This window comes from Dermacentor variabilis, chromosome 6, assembly GCF_050947875.1.
Source record: "Dermacentor variabilis isolate Ectoservices chromosome 6, ASM5094787v1, whole genome shotgun sequence".
Taxonomy (NCBI): Eukaryota; Metazoa; Arthropoda; class Arachnida; order Ixodida; family Ixodidae; genus Dermacentor; species Dermacentor variabilis.
In genome coordinates this window covers 172818138-172834986 of record NC_134573.1, presented here as the reverse complement: position 1 = coordinate 172834986, position 16849 = coordinate 172818138, and the positions used below count along the sequence as shown (strand labels likewise).

Genomic DNA, 16849 nt, shown 5'->3' with positions numbered 1-16849 from the left:
CTAAATGTTTCTTGCTCCGTGGGTTAGGGGTTATACCACTATTGATAGTTAAGAAAACACTAAAGAATAATGATTGAAGTGCTCTGCGATACATTGTTTTTTGACAACGACATAGCCCTTGTGAACAATTCGGTCAATTGGTTTTGGTGTCGTGTTTAGAAAAGTCCAACATTTTCGGCGTGCCGTTCGAATGAAGTTTGGCAATGTATGGTGAAAATACCAGTGCTTAGTTTGCCGTACTCTTTGGTTTAGTTTATTCTGGATTTTGTGAACTGAAACACATGAGGCACGACATCGCCTTAAGCGCTGAACTTTTCTTTTAAGGTGTAAGATTTCTCGTTATCCAGGGAGTAGTCTTAGAAGTTTTTTTAGTTTTATTGAGGATAAAGTTGCTAAGACACTAAGCAATAATTTCTTTAAGTTTATCCCAAAGCACAGTATGATAATTATTATGAAAGTCATCAAGGCACAGTTCAAGATAATCCAAGACACTTTTGTCTCTGGCACGAGAGAAATCTTTAACAATGGTTGTTTTGCATTTTCTAGTGTTCAGCACTTCCAAAGGACAAGAAAAATATACAGTAAAACCTCGTTAAACTGTACCCGCTTAACACTTTCCTGTCCGTGGGAAAATAAGCACTTTTCGGGTGGTCTAGTAAACATTTTTTTGCTGCTACACCAATGTTTGATATTAAAATGTTTAGTATCAATTTGTAGAAGAGGGAATGCGCTTTTTAATGGTGTTGTTTGAAAACAAACACTTATTACCAATTAATTGAAAAAAATCACCTAATAAAAAATTTGTGACAAAAACGAGAAAACTCCGCGAAAACGTCGATGCTGCTTTGCACCAAGACAACATAAAAAAATATCAAAATATACATTTTGAAGGGACAGGCTGTATACAACATTCATGCAAATATAAAATTCCTATCTGTACAAGACATTTTTTTACAAAGGAAAATGTCATCCCTAAAGGCTATCGTGCCGCCGCACAAAGCAGTTGCGTGATGTGGTGAAGCACAAGTTTGCGGAGCACGTCTCGCAGAAAACGTTCGTTTTTTGTTCCACTTTCCGTTCTTGATAGCACAATTTGCAGTTCCTGTATCTTTGTAGCTTCTGGGGCTTGTGCTGTTGATCCTTAGGGGCACATGTAGCGGGAACAGCAGGAGGAGCCTTGGGGTCTGGATGTTGTTGCTAATCAAGTCCTATGAGCTGCTCCACCAGCTCTAGCCTGAACGCGAACTGATCAAAACGCGAACCTCTTGACAATTCAGGCACTTCGGGATGCTGCCGACGGTGCTCATCAAATAGAATAAAGCTGTTGACAACAGCAATATCTATACTGTGGAAAAACAGCGTTTTCCACCAGCGCACGCACTTCATCAGAACATTGTATGTCCCAATCAGCTGGTCCGATTTATCGACGCCGAGCATGCCCACATTGTACTTGTCAATCAGCATTGGCTTTTTCACCGATATTTCTTCCCACTTATTGTTGAATTTCCTTCTGCGCTTGGCAAGTACGAATTTGTTGGCTGTGTGGGCTGTCGACATCATGTGAACAACACGCTTGTCCTTCCATTGTAAATATAGAACGTCCTGGTCCCGTAGCCAGCGAACATCTCCTCTCTTAGCTTTTTTTTCCCATTGGGTGTCCTTGAGCTCGGCTGGAAAGCCCCGACGATCCTTGCGCGTTGTGCCACAAGCAAGCGTCTTGCGCTCCAACAAGTGTACAAACAAGGATGTCGACGTGTAAAAGTTGTCTAAATAAATGATGTAGCCTTGATCTAGGTAGTCCTCTGCGAGTCGCGTCACAACATCGAATGCCAGCCCACATGCGCTTGGTGCTTCACGCTTTCCTGTGTATACACTGAACTGAACAGTGTAACCAGATTTGGAGTCCGCCAAAACCCACAATTTATACCCCCATTTTATAACTTTGTCCCGCATGTACTGTCTTATTCCGGATCTGCCTTTTGACTTTACCATCCTCTCGTCAACAGAGAGGCTCCGATCAGGTTGGAAGAATTGGGCAGATGAGGCGTTGATGTGCTTCAGCAGCGAAGCTACGCGATGCAGCTTGCCATGGGATGCGGCAGTTGTCTTCTCAGGGTCGGACACACTCAGGAATGCAAGCAACGCTTTGAATCGATTTCTTGGCATTACCGAAGGTGGAAGAAGACCAGAAAATAATTTCCGCGTGTTCCAGTAGCAGTGCAAGCGCGGCACTTGTACAATACCCATGTAAATGAGAAGTCCGATAAACTTCTTCATCTCATCGGGAGTCACTTGTTTCCAAGAGCCGTCTCTCTCACTGTATGGTTGCTTCTCCAAAATATGCATCCACGCATATTTATTTGTCATGTTGCATATCTCTGTGATTATTTCCGCCGTGAAGAACAGCGCGAAGAAGTCGACGGCTCTTGCGAAGCGCCGCGCGGAACTACGGAGCGCAGTGCCGAGGTCAACTCCCGGCCGTCTTCTCGCGCAAAACTCCACTCTTTGTGCCGCCGCCGACAAGTGGTCGTGTCCAAACGACGTTGACACCCTGCAGATAAGAGTCGTTGCCTTTAGAACACGCCGCATGTCTTTAGATCTGATCGCGGCCGCGATAAAATGGCTCGGAGTGGAAAACGGAACTTACCGGCGGATACCTGTCGACGTTCCGGGGCTACTTGACGCACTTTCACCATCCGTGCTGAAGTCGGATGAGTCAAAATCATCTCCCGAGTCTCCGCTGCTACCATCATCACAAAATTCTGATGCAGACTCATCGGAATCGGTCGAAACTCGCCGTTTCCGAGGAGCAGCTGCGCGAGACGTCGACGCCATATCCGAAACTACGCGTGCTCGTCAAGCGCGATTAAAAGGCGTTTTAAAAATCCCTCCCGCGGCCAAAAAAGGAAACACAGAAGCGAAACTTGAAAAATAGTTATCCTTTTATGCGCTGGATGGCGCTAGCTGTCCATAAGCGCTCCGAACGGGAGAAAATCGACGTTGAAACCATCGACAACATACTGTCGATGGGCATAGGCGCGGACAGGAAAGTGTTAAACAGTAGTTTCGTTTTAAAAGTAGTAAAGTCAAATTGCTGACTCAGCGGCCATTGAAAATAATGTTTTGTATCCGCATAAACCTTACCAGCTTATTCCGTAAATATCGGTTAACACGTAGTGTTTCCACTTTTTGTCACACAATTGCAGCAGTGCGTTGTCTCTATCGAGTAGCCTGGCAGAACAACAAGCCTCAGAAATCGGAACAGCCTCCAAGCACCCTGTGCGTTTTGGCGCCGTGCTAGAGACCGTTGTGGCGTCGTGCAAAGAAGGACTTGCGTGATGCTGAAGCTCGGATAAAAAAGACGCCGAGTGCTCAGCATAGAAGAAAAAATGGGCATCGTTCGTGCTATCGAACGGGATACGAAGAAGTCGGCACTGGCACACAACAAGGATCTACTGTTGGCTATGGTGTGCGGCATTTAGAATGCGAAGTTGCTCGGCAGCGCTGCTGCGACCGCGAAGAGATGTCGGCTACAAGGTTCGACTTTTCGCCATCGTTGCCTCTGTTGTTGCCGAAGTGTTGACCAGCAACAGTGACGAGGACGACACAGAAAGCGACAGCACAAGCGATTCATGCCTGACAGTGGCTGAAGCTGCGCGTTACATCAGCCTCATGAATGCAATCGCTGCGATGAGAACAGCACCCTGCAATGAAAAAGGCGCCCCGCAACTTTTGCAGCGCTACCGCCTGCATTCACGGAGAACATGCAACGTCAATGAGAACTCTGCCATGCGAGTGCTTGGTGAGAAGAGGGGGCTGGCTGAAAAGCTGGCTCGCAGCTTCAGTAATACCAGTGAACAGTTTGATCACAATCAAGCCCGATCCGGATCAGAATTCTCGACTGCGATTGGCTGCCTCGCGCATCTTGCGCAAATGAGCCAATTATTACTGAGCCGAAGACAGGCCTCTGTTGTCACTGCTAGGCCGCCACTGCATCAAACGAAAATAGCACTTTTGTCATGCGAAGTGAATAAATACTGCATGTTATCCCCCCCCCCCCCCCCTTTTCATCGCACTCTCTCAGAGTTCCGTTTTTGACAGGTGGGCGATCTCATGCTATTTCGGTTAAGCAGTACTGGCGTTTAGTAAATACTTTTTCCGAGCTCCGGCCAACTACGGTTTAACGAGGTTTCACTGTACCAGACTATGATTGGAAATTCTATGTTCAACCAAAACAAAAAAATTTTCTAGTAAATGACTCGCAAGGACGAGGTTAAGTATGGTGGCTGACGTACCACAGATGCGCAATGGCTGTTTAACAACCTGTTGTAGATTGTGAGACAGGATAATGTCATGTAAGTAACCTATACGTGAATTATTCCTGGTGCAGAAGAACCCGTTCTCCCAATCAATATCTGGTAGGTTAAAGTCACCCATACGTAGTACTTTATCGCTTTTGAATAACACCCTGTAATCAAGAAGGTCATGAAAAAATTCTGAGGGAGGATCAAGTGCTTGATAAACAGCAAAGAGTGAACTAGGCCCAGCCACCATCTCTTGCTGGTTTCAATAAAGTTTATTCAGTCAGTCAGTCAGAAAGTAAGCTTTATTGTAACAGATTCCAAGTTATCGGCCTGACTTAACAGGGTAGCAGATACAGTTTCTTTTACCAAAACAGCTACCACACCCCATTCAGTACACCTGTCATGGCAATATGCTCGATAAGACGGAGGAAATACAACTGCATCTTCAATATTGTCATGCAATCACGTTTCTGTGGTCACAACCAAATGGGGATTGTAACCCATGATAGTTGCCTCAAGGCTTTCCGATTTATTAACGACACTGCGGGCGTTGATGTTTAAAACTCTCAGTTCTTTAGTACCAGGGGAAGTGTCAGCAGAAGCAAGTCAAGCTTTTTTCGAACTACTTTCACGACTGTCAATTTTTATCCTCAAGTTCTTAGTTTCATACCATGTGAATAGCTCATTGTTCACACACATTTTATCATTAAGTGAACTTTCTTTTCATGTTCTCTTTCACTTTTAGCACTATCCCAAAGGAGTTTGAGTTTCCTTAGTGGGCTGTGCAAGTAATTGTTTTGAGCCAATATTTGACTGCACTTTAATTTGTACACATTACAAGCTGTTTTTCGGTAAAATCCTGGAAGTAAATGATGACTTTTCTCTTGTTACCTGTGTTACCAAGGCGATGAATCTTGCCGACAGACTTGCAAGGTACAGCAAGCTTTGAAGAAAACACCTCCTCAATAACTTTATTTTTAAGAATAGGTTCACTTTCGCCGACATCCTCTGGAATGCCAAAAACAACCAGATTGGATCACCTACACCTATCCTCCAGATCAGTCAACTTCACCTCCAGTGATCTTACTGTATGCTCAAGGTCATCTACATGCGACGCTCGTTTTGCTAATTCAATGAATCTGGCTCCCCAATCAGCGATAACTTTTCCTCATTATTCTGTTGTTCCCTAAGCGCAATTGCATCCGCTGCCAACTTATTTCGACCCGACAGCAACTCCTTCAGCATGGATTCGATAAAGGCCCGGCTACTGTCATTAGGGCCAGGATTTAACTCGATGACACCACACAACAGCAGCAAGCATTCGCAGTACACATCGTGGACAATAGCACACCCGTAGGGGTCACGGCAAGACCAAAAGACCGCAACAGTCACTTCTAATTGTGCTATAGCAGTTACTAACTTGCATGAGGTAGCAGAAAGGTTTAACATGACCACCGATGGTCCACCGTGCCCACTGAAAGTGTAGGTCTGGAGCTGTTACTTTTTAAGCCGATAAGTTGATGCGTCCCAAAACAGTGAAGAAATAGCATCATGAAGGCAGTGACGCGGCAACCCTCTCGCACCAGAGGTCCAAGTGCACGTGGTGAAGTTTGGCAGATAGGGTTGGTCGAATGCATTTCTTAAACACTGATCATGCTGCGGTATTGCTGATCCAGCCAGGCCATAATAAAGCGCCTGCATGAGGTAGCAGAAAGATTTAAGCCACATGGTCGCCGATAGTCCGCCATGCCCACCAGTATTCCATTACACATCAAGTCTCTTGCTGTCCAAGTAATTTTGTGTATTCTTTAAAGACAACCCTTTCACACATCTTCATTTTACTTTCCAGTCGAACGAGCAAGGCATTCTCGAATCAGCAAACTATGAAAGCTTGCAACTGTGTTTCCATTTACCTGGAAGCACTTCAGGTGTTCCTGCAGGCCTTGGATGTGAGTACTCATAAATGCTCTTACATATGATGAAATTGTAGGGCAAAAGAATTGTTTCAACACAAGAATACAGTGGGCTATCTTGTAAGGTTTACATTACGCAGGAGAAAAAGAAACTATCGGCTTTTGCTGACAGAAGGGGCTTTTTTTAATGGATTGTCTGCTTTTGCAGTTTGCCTTAAGTTTGCCTTAATGCCTATGTGCTCATTAGAGTCTTGATACCTGTGGCCACATTCTGAATCTCTCACTTTGGTAGTGCATTTATTGGCTGGGCAATTAAACACAGAAGTGACAGAAGAAATTGTACACATCGCACAAAATTGCAAGGTATTCCCAAAAGTGATCAATCCAGACTGCAACCCCAGTACACATAACTGGATGTAGCAACCAATTTCAATCTCAGAGTAGTGGTTATGGGGTTGCGCTACCAAGTTTGGGGGCGTGGGCACAAATCCCAGCTGCAGCGGCCCCATTTCAATGGGGGTGAAATGCAACAATGCCCGTGGATCATGCATTGGGTGCATGTTAACGAATCGCAGGTGCTCAAAATTATTTTAGTTCCCTCACTAGGGTGAGCCTCATGATCAAATTGTGGTTTTGGCACATAGCACTCCAGAATTTATTATTTTTTTTTAATCAATTTCAAAGCACGATTTCATGCTACTCATGGCTTCAGAGAAAATGCTATACACAGGCTGTCATCACATCTGTTGTATTCTTTGCTGCAGCTTCCATATGAACAGCCATTGCTCCAGGCCGGTGTGCGGCAGTTTCTTCACCGTATGGTTGTGTGCCTTGAAGAGGAAGTTCTGCCACTTGTGCCTCGCGCCTGTGAGCAGCTTCTGCGCAACCCCGACGTACGCTCGGTGCAGGAGTTAATACCACTCATCAACCAGATCGTCTGCAAGTTCAAGGTGGGAGAACTTGTGATGTCCTAAAAGCTTAAAAAGCTGTACTGCGTTATAGCAAATACAGTCGACTTCCATTAATTCAACCCTTATGGGACTGACACAATTGATCGAATTATCCACTGGGCATCTACCATACCGTAAAAACTGGGAATTCTCAGGGATTTTAAATAGTCTGGAAATAATCTGCTTCTATAAAGGAAAATCAGCTGTAATTTTATTGAAAGGGAACGAAAGTCTTGCTAATGCTGGCTCAAGTAACAGATAGGATATGTAAGGAATCGTCTTTGACGCCATGTCATCGGCTGGAGGACTTGTCACTGTACAGCCAGTGACTGATTTTCCAGACGCCCGATTTTTGGGACATGCCCGTTAATTCGGACAGCTTCGCGGCGCCACCACGTACCCCATAGGGTCAATGTATAAGAATGTGTGAAATTTCGAACACAAGAACCCTTCGCTGTCTGATTTTCCTGACTTTTTGCCATTACCGCAGGTCCGAAACAGCATTAAACAAAGCCACAACCGCTGCCATTTTGGTTATCTCGCCGCCTCGAACCAGCGCTCTCGCCCGCAGATTCGCTGGCAGCCGTAGCCACCACTACGGTGGCCTAGCTACTTTGACATTCGCTACTGTTAGCAATTTGTTAGCAATTCGCCACTGTTGGCAATGGCGCCGATTCAACCTGTGTAATCCTCGCCATTGGCTTCGAAAATCAGGAAGCATAGTGTGTTGCACTGTGTTGGTTTCCGAAAGTAAGCTTCGCCTCAATACAGCAGTGTTATGCGGTGAAGCATACGCGACATGGTGAGGTGAAGGTTAACAAGTCTGGGAAAGGGCAATTGTCACGGGACCCAGTATCTATTCCTAAATTACCACACGCGTGCACCCACAGTCTCCTCTCACAGTACGAGCACCGATATACCTCATAAGTGTACTTGCAGACCTTCAGAGCTTTTTCAAACGTGCCTGTGCCGATTTGAGCCCTTAAGTACAGTGAAAGACACGCATTCATCTTTTTGGACTGCCTGATTTTTTGGACGTTTTCACAGCCCCTAGGAGGTCTGAAAAATCTGACGTTGACTGTACAACTGACCAAGAGAATGCTTAAAATTGTCCGTCTGGCGAACGCGCGGCAGAAGGATGACGAGAACAGAAAGGACCAATGCATTTAGGAATGAATGGGAAAGGAAGCGTGCTGTCATTTCTTTGAAGGAGCTTGAGCTCAAAAAGCAAACTGTTGGCCGATGCCGAAATAAACTTTTTAAAGCAGTGAAACGCAACACTGAGGCATTGTGCGTGGGCTGAGAGTATGTCAGGACAGTTGAGGTTGACTTGGTAAATGTTGAGAGAGAATCTCATTTCTGACAAAGTTCAGGCCTCATACCAATGAGCTTGCTACGAGTTAATAGAAATAGTTCATGTTCTAAATTATTTGCTTCTGTATACATCTCTTTTTATTCGTACAGTGGAACCCCGTTCATGCGTTTTTCACCGGACCGGGGAAAAAAAACGTAACAGCCGGGAAAACGCAACAGTGAGGAAAGCTCCGAAAATAAATGAAAAAAGTGCAGCTTCAACTATAGACAATTTATTTCCACAGAGTACGCTTAGGAGTTAAAAAATTCCAGAATGGTGGCTTGCCATTTCTTTCGCTCGCTAGAAATCACCACACGTTTCTCAATAGCCTGGAAGGCCGCATTGCTGTCAGCGTCGCTGTGAGGTGCGACGTACCTGCGGAGGAGGTCGAGAGCCGCGCTGGCTTCTCCAAAGCTAGGATTTGGCAACTCCCCGGCATCATGCGGCTCGTGCTCCTCGTCGTCACTGCGCCAGGCAACGGCAACGGACGAATGAATATCCGCGGGAAACTTTGCCCTCTTTGGCGTAGTCATGCTAACGTGCTAACAATTGTTTAGTATTGCTGCGGAGCGCGCGCGTCCGAGCAGTCCGGTTGCACGAGGCGCGGCGTGGTTCCGCGAGAAACGTAAACAAGAGAGGAGAGCTGGCCCGATAGGCGGAGCAACGCCAACTTCCGGCTTCACTTTAGCTTCACAAAGAGTGACGTGTGGGCCTCTCCGCCTCTCCCGAGTTTCCTTCCTCCGTGAGTTGACCCGTCCAAAAACTATAGTGTACTAGTATACAAAAACCACGCGGTGACCGTAATCACAGTGATGATAGTGAGAGCATTTTTCACGAATGGCCACTTAGTGGCGGCCTCTCGAACTGGCGTGCGGCTTCTTGCAGCCAGTTCTATAGACAAGTCTGGCCAAAACTCGTCAAAAGTCAAAATGGCGGTTGGAGCGCGTTGCCTACTTTAGCCCAGGCGGGTTCGGCGTGCTAAGTTGCGACGTATCATGCGGGAACGTTTTCAAAGCTACAACGTAACAACGGGGTTCCTTATACATTGGATCCTATGGAAGCTATGCCGGGACCGGATGAAAACGACGTAGCAGCCGGGAAAACGCAGCAGTGAGGAACGTAACAGCGGGGTTCTACTGTATTTGAAAATGTTCAACTTGATTTGCAGTAGGCTTTACCATTTTTTAAAATATATTTTATTTGCTGTGCATTTTACTAACACCTCCCTTCTGCTTTCTTTTTGAATAAAATCACTACTCCCTGCTATACAAACTGAATTAAATTTTTTTATTTTTTTAACATGCTTACTAGAGAATGACAGCATTGGGCGACATGTTGTCAGCCAGTCTTGACATAAAACAAAGTGCTGTGTCGCTGAGGGAATTTCGCAAAGGCACTCAGGGAAAACCTGGAAAACTCGGGGAGTTTGGAAATGTCAACTTGGTAGACACCCTGTATCTAGCAGATTGGATTAAACAAAATGCAGAAATGTGTCCGAAGAAAACTGACATATAAATGACATTAAAGCTCCTAAACGAAGTTGAAATGGCAAAGCGAACCTGATTTTCTTGCAAGAAAGATGGGCAAGGGTATTGCATGTGTTGCACATTGACGGCCGATTTCTTACAAGTCAGCTTTGCCGAATACATCTGTGTTTCCCATGCAAACGCAACAAAGGCAGGTTTGGTTTTGTGTCCGATTACCGGGCAAGCAATCTTCAGTGCAATTCTATAAAAGAAAAAATGTGTTCGTTAGAATCGGGTAAATAACTTACATCAGATAATTGTGAGCTGCGCCTATAGCTTCTAGGGCAGGCCAGAATTAAGTGTTTTCAACAGGAGATCATTCGATGCATTCAGTCGCCTAAGCTCTGCTGAGAAAGATGCTACCATTAAATGGGTCGTTATTGGGGTCATCGTACAGGAAACGTGCATGTGTGCCGGCTGGTGAAGTTTGAAGTAACATCAAAGATCAATTTTAGGATTGAAATAACAGAAGTTAGGGCGAATAGAAATGTATGGGCGCTGGCCAGCACCTTCAGTCAGGATTTTAGGTTAACTGGAGTCGATTTAACAAAGTCGATTGTAACTTGATGGTTTTAGCGGTGTTCTTGCTGTTTGCTTGGGTGCATACAATGCAGCTATGGTGCTCTGCAAGCGCGTGCTCTAGAAAACTTTTGTAAAGCATTCCATGTCACTAACACTTCACGATTATGTAATGCTGTGGTGCTATCTGGTACAGATATCAAGGAACTTTCATGGATATTGAGGTATCTTTTGTTAGACCTAACAGTGTCAATGCGGACAATTAATCTTAAAAGTGACAACAAATCATCGGTAATGTCTAATGTGTTGTCTTCATAGTGAGATACGATATAGTAAAAGCTGATTTTGCCATTGTCTTATCTGTGGAGAGCAAGTAGCAAGAGTGAATTGGAGTCCGTGTTTAATTTGAAGTTGTTCTCCAGCTGCCCACTACTATTCCCATGTGGCAGCTGCAAAGACGGTGAAGTTATTATACGTTTGGCTGCCTTGGTGACCTTGGAGCTTTTTAACTATAGAAATGATGATGCAGCATGGATTAGGGCTAGAACTGGCTGCACGTGAGACCTGTGCTGGAATTTGTGGCAAAGTGTTTATTTTCCTCTCAAAAGACTAGGGTTTCCAAATTCCACGCACTTGCTTGAAAGCTGTTGTAGCTGCTCAGGATTGAGCAATCAACTTCACTGTTATAGGAGCTTGGGGGGCATCTTACTCTCTGTAGCTTGTTGACTCTCTCTTTCCTCAAGTCTCTCTGTCCTGGCTCCCGACAAGCATGAATGAAGTACTAACACATTTACGACCTGTCATTTTATTTTTACATTAATTTAAGGTCCCAGCTTTTTAAACTATAAAAAGCATAATGGCAAATGTCAGAGCACCCTAAAGAATCAACTATAATCATTCCTGTGAACCAGTTTTGGTGCATAGGAATAGCTCACTCCATTCCTGCTATTGCTGTGGCTTCCATACCAAGGTGAACCAAAACCGACATGCGGAATTCTTTAATTCATTTTTTTATCAGCAAGCACGTACCCTTATTGCTACACATCACAAGAACGACAATGTTGTAGGGTCTGCCATTCTGAGGTGAACTTCGGGATCGAATGAAAATGTCTTATAACCATTTCCCAGCCTTCATACTTACTAAGTGTCATCCCTTTATGTGCAAGAATCGTGTGGTTGAGTTTCTATAACTTTCAAAATATTAAAGAAAAGAGAGAAAAACAGTATGTGTCAGTATGTATCATGCACTGCGAACTTTGTTAGAAGCCATGTTACGAAGGAACCTGGAAACAGGCTCTATGGGGTTTGGCCACCTGAAGTTGCAAGGGGGGCAGCTGTCTTGGGTGTTCCAGAAAGAGGTGGTGCCCTTCCTGCAACGGATGTTCATGCCGCTGGTCGGAGTCATCTTTGGTGCATTGGCCGCGCCTGTGGAACCTGGTGATGAGCAGGCACTGCGTGATCGGCAACTGCTGCAGCGCGCTTACTTCCTCTTCGTGGCTGCTATCATCACCAACAACGTGGTTGAGGTGGTTGCTTCGCAAGGTGAGAACAGTGCCATGCATAAGGCTATGCATATATAATTGCAGTAGTACTACTTCTTTACTCGCAAGTTGCTATGTGGCATGCTACATTGATTAAGGACCGTGCGATGACCAGTTAAATAAGAAATTACAGGCATTATGTTAATACACAGGAAGACGCTGGTGTGGATTAGGCACGTCATGTAATGTGTAGGGCACATAATTGGTGGTTTATTAGGAAAGTATGTGAACTATGATATGTGATCCCAACTCACAGAAGAACAAGAAGGTGAACAAGGACAAGTGCTTGTCCTCATACACATTCTTCTCGTCTTTGTGTTGTTTTCATGCTGTGAAATTGTTCATAGTCTGTTAGTTACAGTGCCAACTAAAGGGAACTGCAGTCAAGGGCGGCGGAGAACTAGGTGGTTTTATGGAACTAGGAAATGTGTTGGCTCAAGGTGGTGCTGGCTGATGTAAGACAGGGGTAATTGTAAATTGCTGGTAGAGGCCTTTTATTTAGGTATGCGTTCTGCAGTGGACATAAAGTAAGCTGATTACGATGATGTCAGAATAATTAAGGTGCAGGGCTAGTTCATGCAGAATCTAGAGTTTCTCACAGAACATTTGCTTATAAGGCCAGCCGATATATACAAGTTGGACGATGAACTGAGAATATTGCTCTAGTGGCTTGAAGTGCAAGCTATGTAGTAAAACAATATCTTTTATATTTGTCATCTCAGTGTATTCTGTGTAAGAGTCGAAATATTAAAGGGACAAAGAAAGTAAATTCACCCGTATGCTTATTGCACAATTATACCTTTATTCACCCAAATATTCTACAGGACCTAGCATGCTGATGATGGCTGGCTGAACATTGGTTGGTCAGTCGCTTTCTCTTTTTTTAACTTGATTTGCCACTCCTTTTCCCTATCCTCTATTATTTTAGATGCACAAAGCCTGGAGCAAGTCTTCACGACAATCATCCAGGGTGCTGTCGAATTCCCTGACCCAGTGGTAAGTTGTCATTCAGACTAGGCAATTACGTGCAACATGTTTGCTACTTGCTTTTGTAGGTAAAAAGCTGAATCCATTCCTTGTTTGATCACTTGAGTCAAGTGCCGCCTTTAAATGCACTCAAAATGTTGCCCAAGTTAATCACAAGTCAGGAGCATTCTGTAGTAACATCTCTTCTAGTCATTATGGCATCTATTATAGCCACTCTGGGTAACAAAGGTTTAGCGAACAGAGAGGCTGTTCCAAGGTACGAATTTTACTCTATACTATTAAGACTGGGCACACGTGTGCCAGCTGTGTAGTATGTATATACATGTAGCGTGTACATGTATAGCCACTCTTCCAGTACTGTCTTACCTGAACTTAACCCTTTGAGGACTTGTGTTTATGTTTGATAGTTTGCATGTATTAGATCCCAGTGGTTGTTTAGAGGTGCTGCCATTTCTATAGAGTGAGCCAAAGTCATTCGAAATTGTGTTTCCGCTCACCGTTGCGCACAATCGGATGTGTTCACCACCAAGCGCTTGCCCATGTGATTGCGCGCACATTGTCGTGGAGATGGTAATGTTTTTTTTGCTGTCACTATCGTGTTTCCGGTAGCTTAGATATAAGCCCTACGCGGTCAAAGTTCAGAGATACTAATAAGGGTTTCTCTTTTTTCCCCCTTCAGTAGTGGTTCATGTATTCCCATACACTGGGGTGCGCACAGTCATTATCTTGGTATGGCCGTGCATGATGTCGCTTCTCATGGCGTCTGCTCAAGCATTTCTTCTTCTGACTTGTTTCTGACGCATTTCTCCTCCTGATGAAACATGTTTTATGGACAACAAATTGATGGCCGCAGGTTCTGTGCATACTGTTAGCGTGAGTGGAGCTATTGAGGCAATATATTCTTGTAATAAATTCCTGTTGCACCCACGGTTTTCCAATAATTTCCTACTATACGTACTGTAAACTACAGTAAAATAATTTGACCACAGCACCAACAAATTCAACCTTTAAAGGGTTTACTTAGTAACTGCCATAAGTAATGCAACCTGAATTTTTTGGTGTGTGTGTATGTGTGTGCATACATTTCAATAGCTAAGGTAAGCATGTTGTGCCTCAAGTAACATTTGATATCTTGTTGACTTACACTCTGTTTTTGTATGCAGACTTTACCTTTGTCAAAAAAGTTTCGTCCTCCTCCATGCAAAAAAAATAAAATAAAAAATTAATGGCACGTACTTGCTCAGGAAATATGTTTGGAGGCATTCACTGACATAGTTTACCCCTTTGAGCTTTCGAAGCCTCAGGCAGCAATTATTGTACAGGCTCAGAAGACCTGCTTCACCATCCTGCGGAAAATGGTGGAGCTGTGGGGTGGACCAGATGCTGAGCCGCACTTTGTAGATTTTGTGTACAAGTCGGTTGTGCCAGCCTGCTTCCATGCCCCTCTCAAGGACACCTTTGACCTGACCGATGCTCAGACGATCCTGGTATGTAGCTAAGTGCTTGTTGTGTAATCAATTTATTGTTTAACAACTCTTGTAAGCTGCAGTGGCTGTAGGCATCTGTTCAGCACTGCTTTTTACTTCGATTCGTCATAGTGTGGAGGACTAAGGAGAAAAATTATATGAAGTTCATTGTTAAATTACTTTTCCACAATACCAAAAAAGCTACTGTTACCATGGAAAGAAGCTTCGTAATGCAGAAAAGACGTAAAAACGAAAGACGCATGGCAAACCCTCCTTGAAGTTCCCGCACCAAGTTGTTTTTTCATCCACTTTAATTTCCATTACCTCTTCGTTTCTTTATTTCATTTATTAAGCACAAGTAATTTCCCCTATGTGGTCCTTGGTGTCAATGTTTGTTGGCTTCTTATGATATGACTAATAAAATCGGGACCCTCGGTTAACCCCCTTTCTTCTTGTTTATTACATAACGAGGGTCTCAAATCCGGCTACATTGATGCCTTAAGGTAGAATATGTGGGTTTATTGACCAGTTGCCTTCACCCAAAAAGATCACGTTCTCGTGACGCCTGCGGCAAAAAGGACGTCCCACGTCCGCCGCCAAGGTCTGTGTGTGGTGGCGCTGGCTAACCCTCCCAGGGTTCTACTAGGACACATAAATACCCAAGAAAGTGGATGGGAAAACAGCGCCGCGGTAGCTCAATTGGTAGAGCATCGCACGCGAAATGCGAAGGTTGTGGGTTCGGTTCCCACCTGCGGCAAGTTGTTTTTTCATCCACTTTAATTTCCATTACCTCTTCGTTTCTTTATTTCATTTATTAAGCACAAGTAATTTCCCCTATGTGGTCCTTGGTGTCAATGTTTGTTGGCTTCTTATGATATGACTAATAAAATCGGGACCCTCGGTTAACCCCCTTTCTTCTCGCCTAAGCAAAATGTGCGGCACTTGTGCTGGATTGTAACATACTACCTAACCCGTCCTCTCCCTCTTGACTTTCACAACAGCCCTGCAAGGGCAGTTAATGCAAGTAAACACAGAAAAGACAGCAACATTCTTTTTCGATGTCTTCTGCATGTAACTAATCAGGTGATGTCTAAGCCACTGGTACATTCAATTCAGAAATCTCAGCCTTGACAAACCTTGTTTTTCTCCTTTTTCCAGGCCTTATCGGAAAGTGCTCTTTGCATGAAGATGATCCTTGCCAAGCGGGTGTGTACCACTGCTTCTGCTCCTGTTGCGCATTTGCACTTCTCAAATTAAAAAGGTGCCATAGTCTTATGTTGGTAACCTGCCCATATAAGCTGCACAAACATTTTCAGCCTTTGGAAAACAAACAAAGATTTGTGCCATAGTCATGCAAATACTAAGTGCACACAACAGACCAAAGCTTGGGGAAAAGAATAAAGAGCATTTCAGTTCTGTCTCCAATATTATTTCGCCTGCAGTGGTTTCGAAATTGACTACTTGTAGAGAAGTACACTTGCAGGTTTTGCCAAATGCATATTTCCAACCTGTGAAAGGCCAAGTACGGCCCCGAGCCAGAGTTAAGTTGTCCTTTTTGAGTATGAAACTGTTGTCTCTTCCAACTAGTATCTCGGTCTGTTTATTGTACCTTGTAGATTGGGTAAACACTCCATCGCTGTGTACTGACTTGCATAGGGTATGACAGCCTTAACGTTCCAGAAGTGGCAGCAACTTCAGGAAACTAGATTGGGCATGGCCCTGGTCAGATCTTTCAGTCTAGCCATTGTTGGTTGCCACAACACTCAGTTGCAGGCATGCCTTGGCACACGCAAGAAAACAAAAATAAAAATGATGAGGAAAGGGGCAACCACCATTTTGCATCCGACAAAGTGCCGGAATGTGCTAGGAGTTTGGTGCTATATGTGACCTCAATTTCAGGGCGAGGAGTTCACGGAGTATTTACGCACCCAGTACCTTCCCACCTTGCTGAGGCTGTCGCCACAGCAGATCCAAGACTACTGCATGCACCTGCAGGGTGATCCCAAGGTGTTCAAGAACTACGTTAAGGTGAGCGAAAAGTTCACTCGGTAGTGCATGGGTTGTCATTTACAATGTCACTGGCATGATTTCTGCATCTTCTGGCTGCACGTCTAGTTCCTAAATTGCCTTTTTATTAGCTCATCACATTTGGTTTTTACTCCAAAACTTCAGCAAGTGATGATACACGGCACAAGGCCTCCACAAAGCTGAGGCTTTATAATGCGGCAAAAGATAATTCCATGTTACTCTGCGCTGCTGCATTACAATGCTTTCTCAACTCTATGGACA

General features: G+C 44.4%; 1 protein-coding gene across 2 annotated transcripts in view; it reads left to right on the top strand.

Moving 5' to 3' along the window:
• LOC142585803 (exportin-T-like) overlaps positions 1-16849 on the top strand; it is a 58575-nt gene that overhangs the window by 40360 nt on the left and 1366 nt on the right. The window contains exons 19-25 of one of the 2 annotated variants that reach the window (XM_075696818.1): positions 6154-6253; positions 6982-7167; positions 11901-12108; positions 13036-13103; positions 14417-14581; positions 15719-15766; positions 16460-16588. In XM_075696818.1, the coding sequence (XP_075552933.1) occupies positions 6154-6253; positions 6982-7167; positions 11901-12108; positions 13036-13103; positions 14417-14581; positions 15719-15766; positions 16460-16588 (904 nt within the window). The remainder of the gene's footprint in view (positions 1-6153; positions 6254-6981; positions 7168-11900; positions 12109-13035; positions 13104-14416; positions 14582-15718; positions 15767-16459; positions 16589-16849) is intronic. The other variant, XM_075696819.1, reaches the window with a different exon arrangement.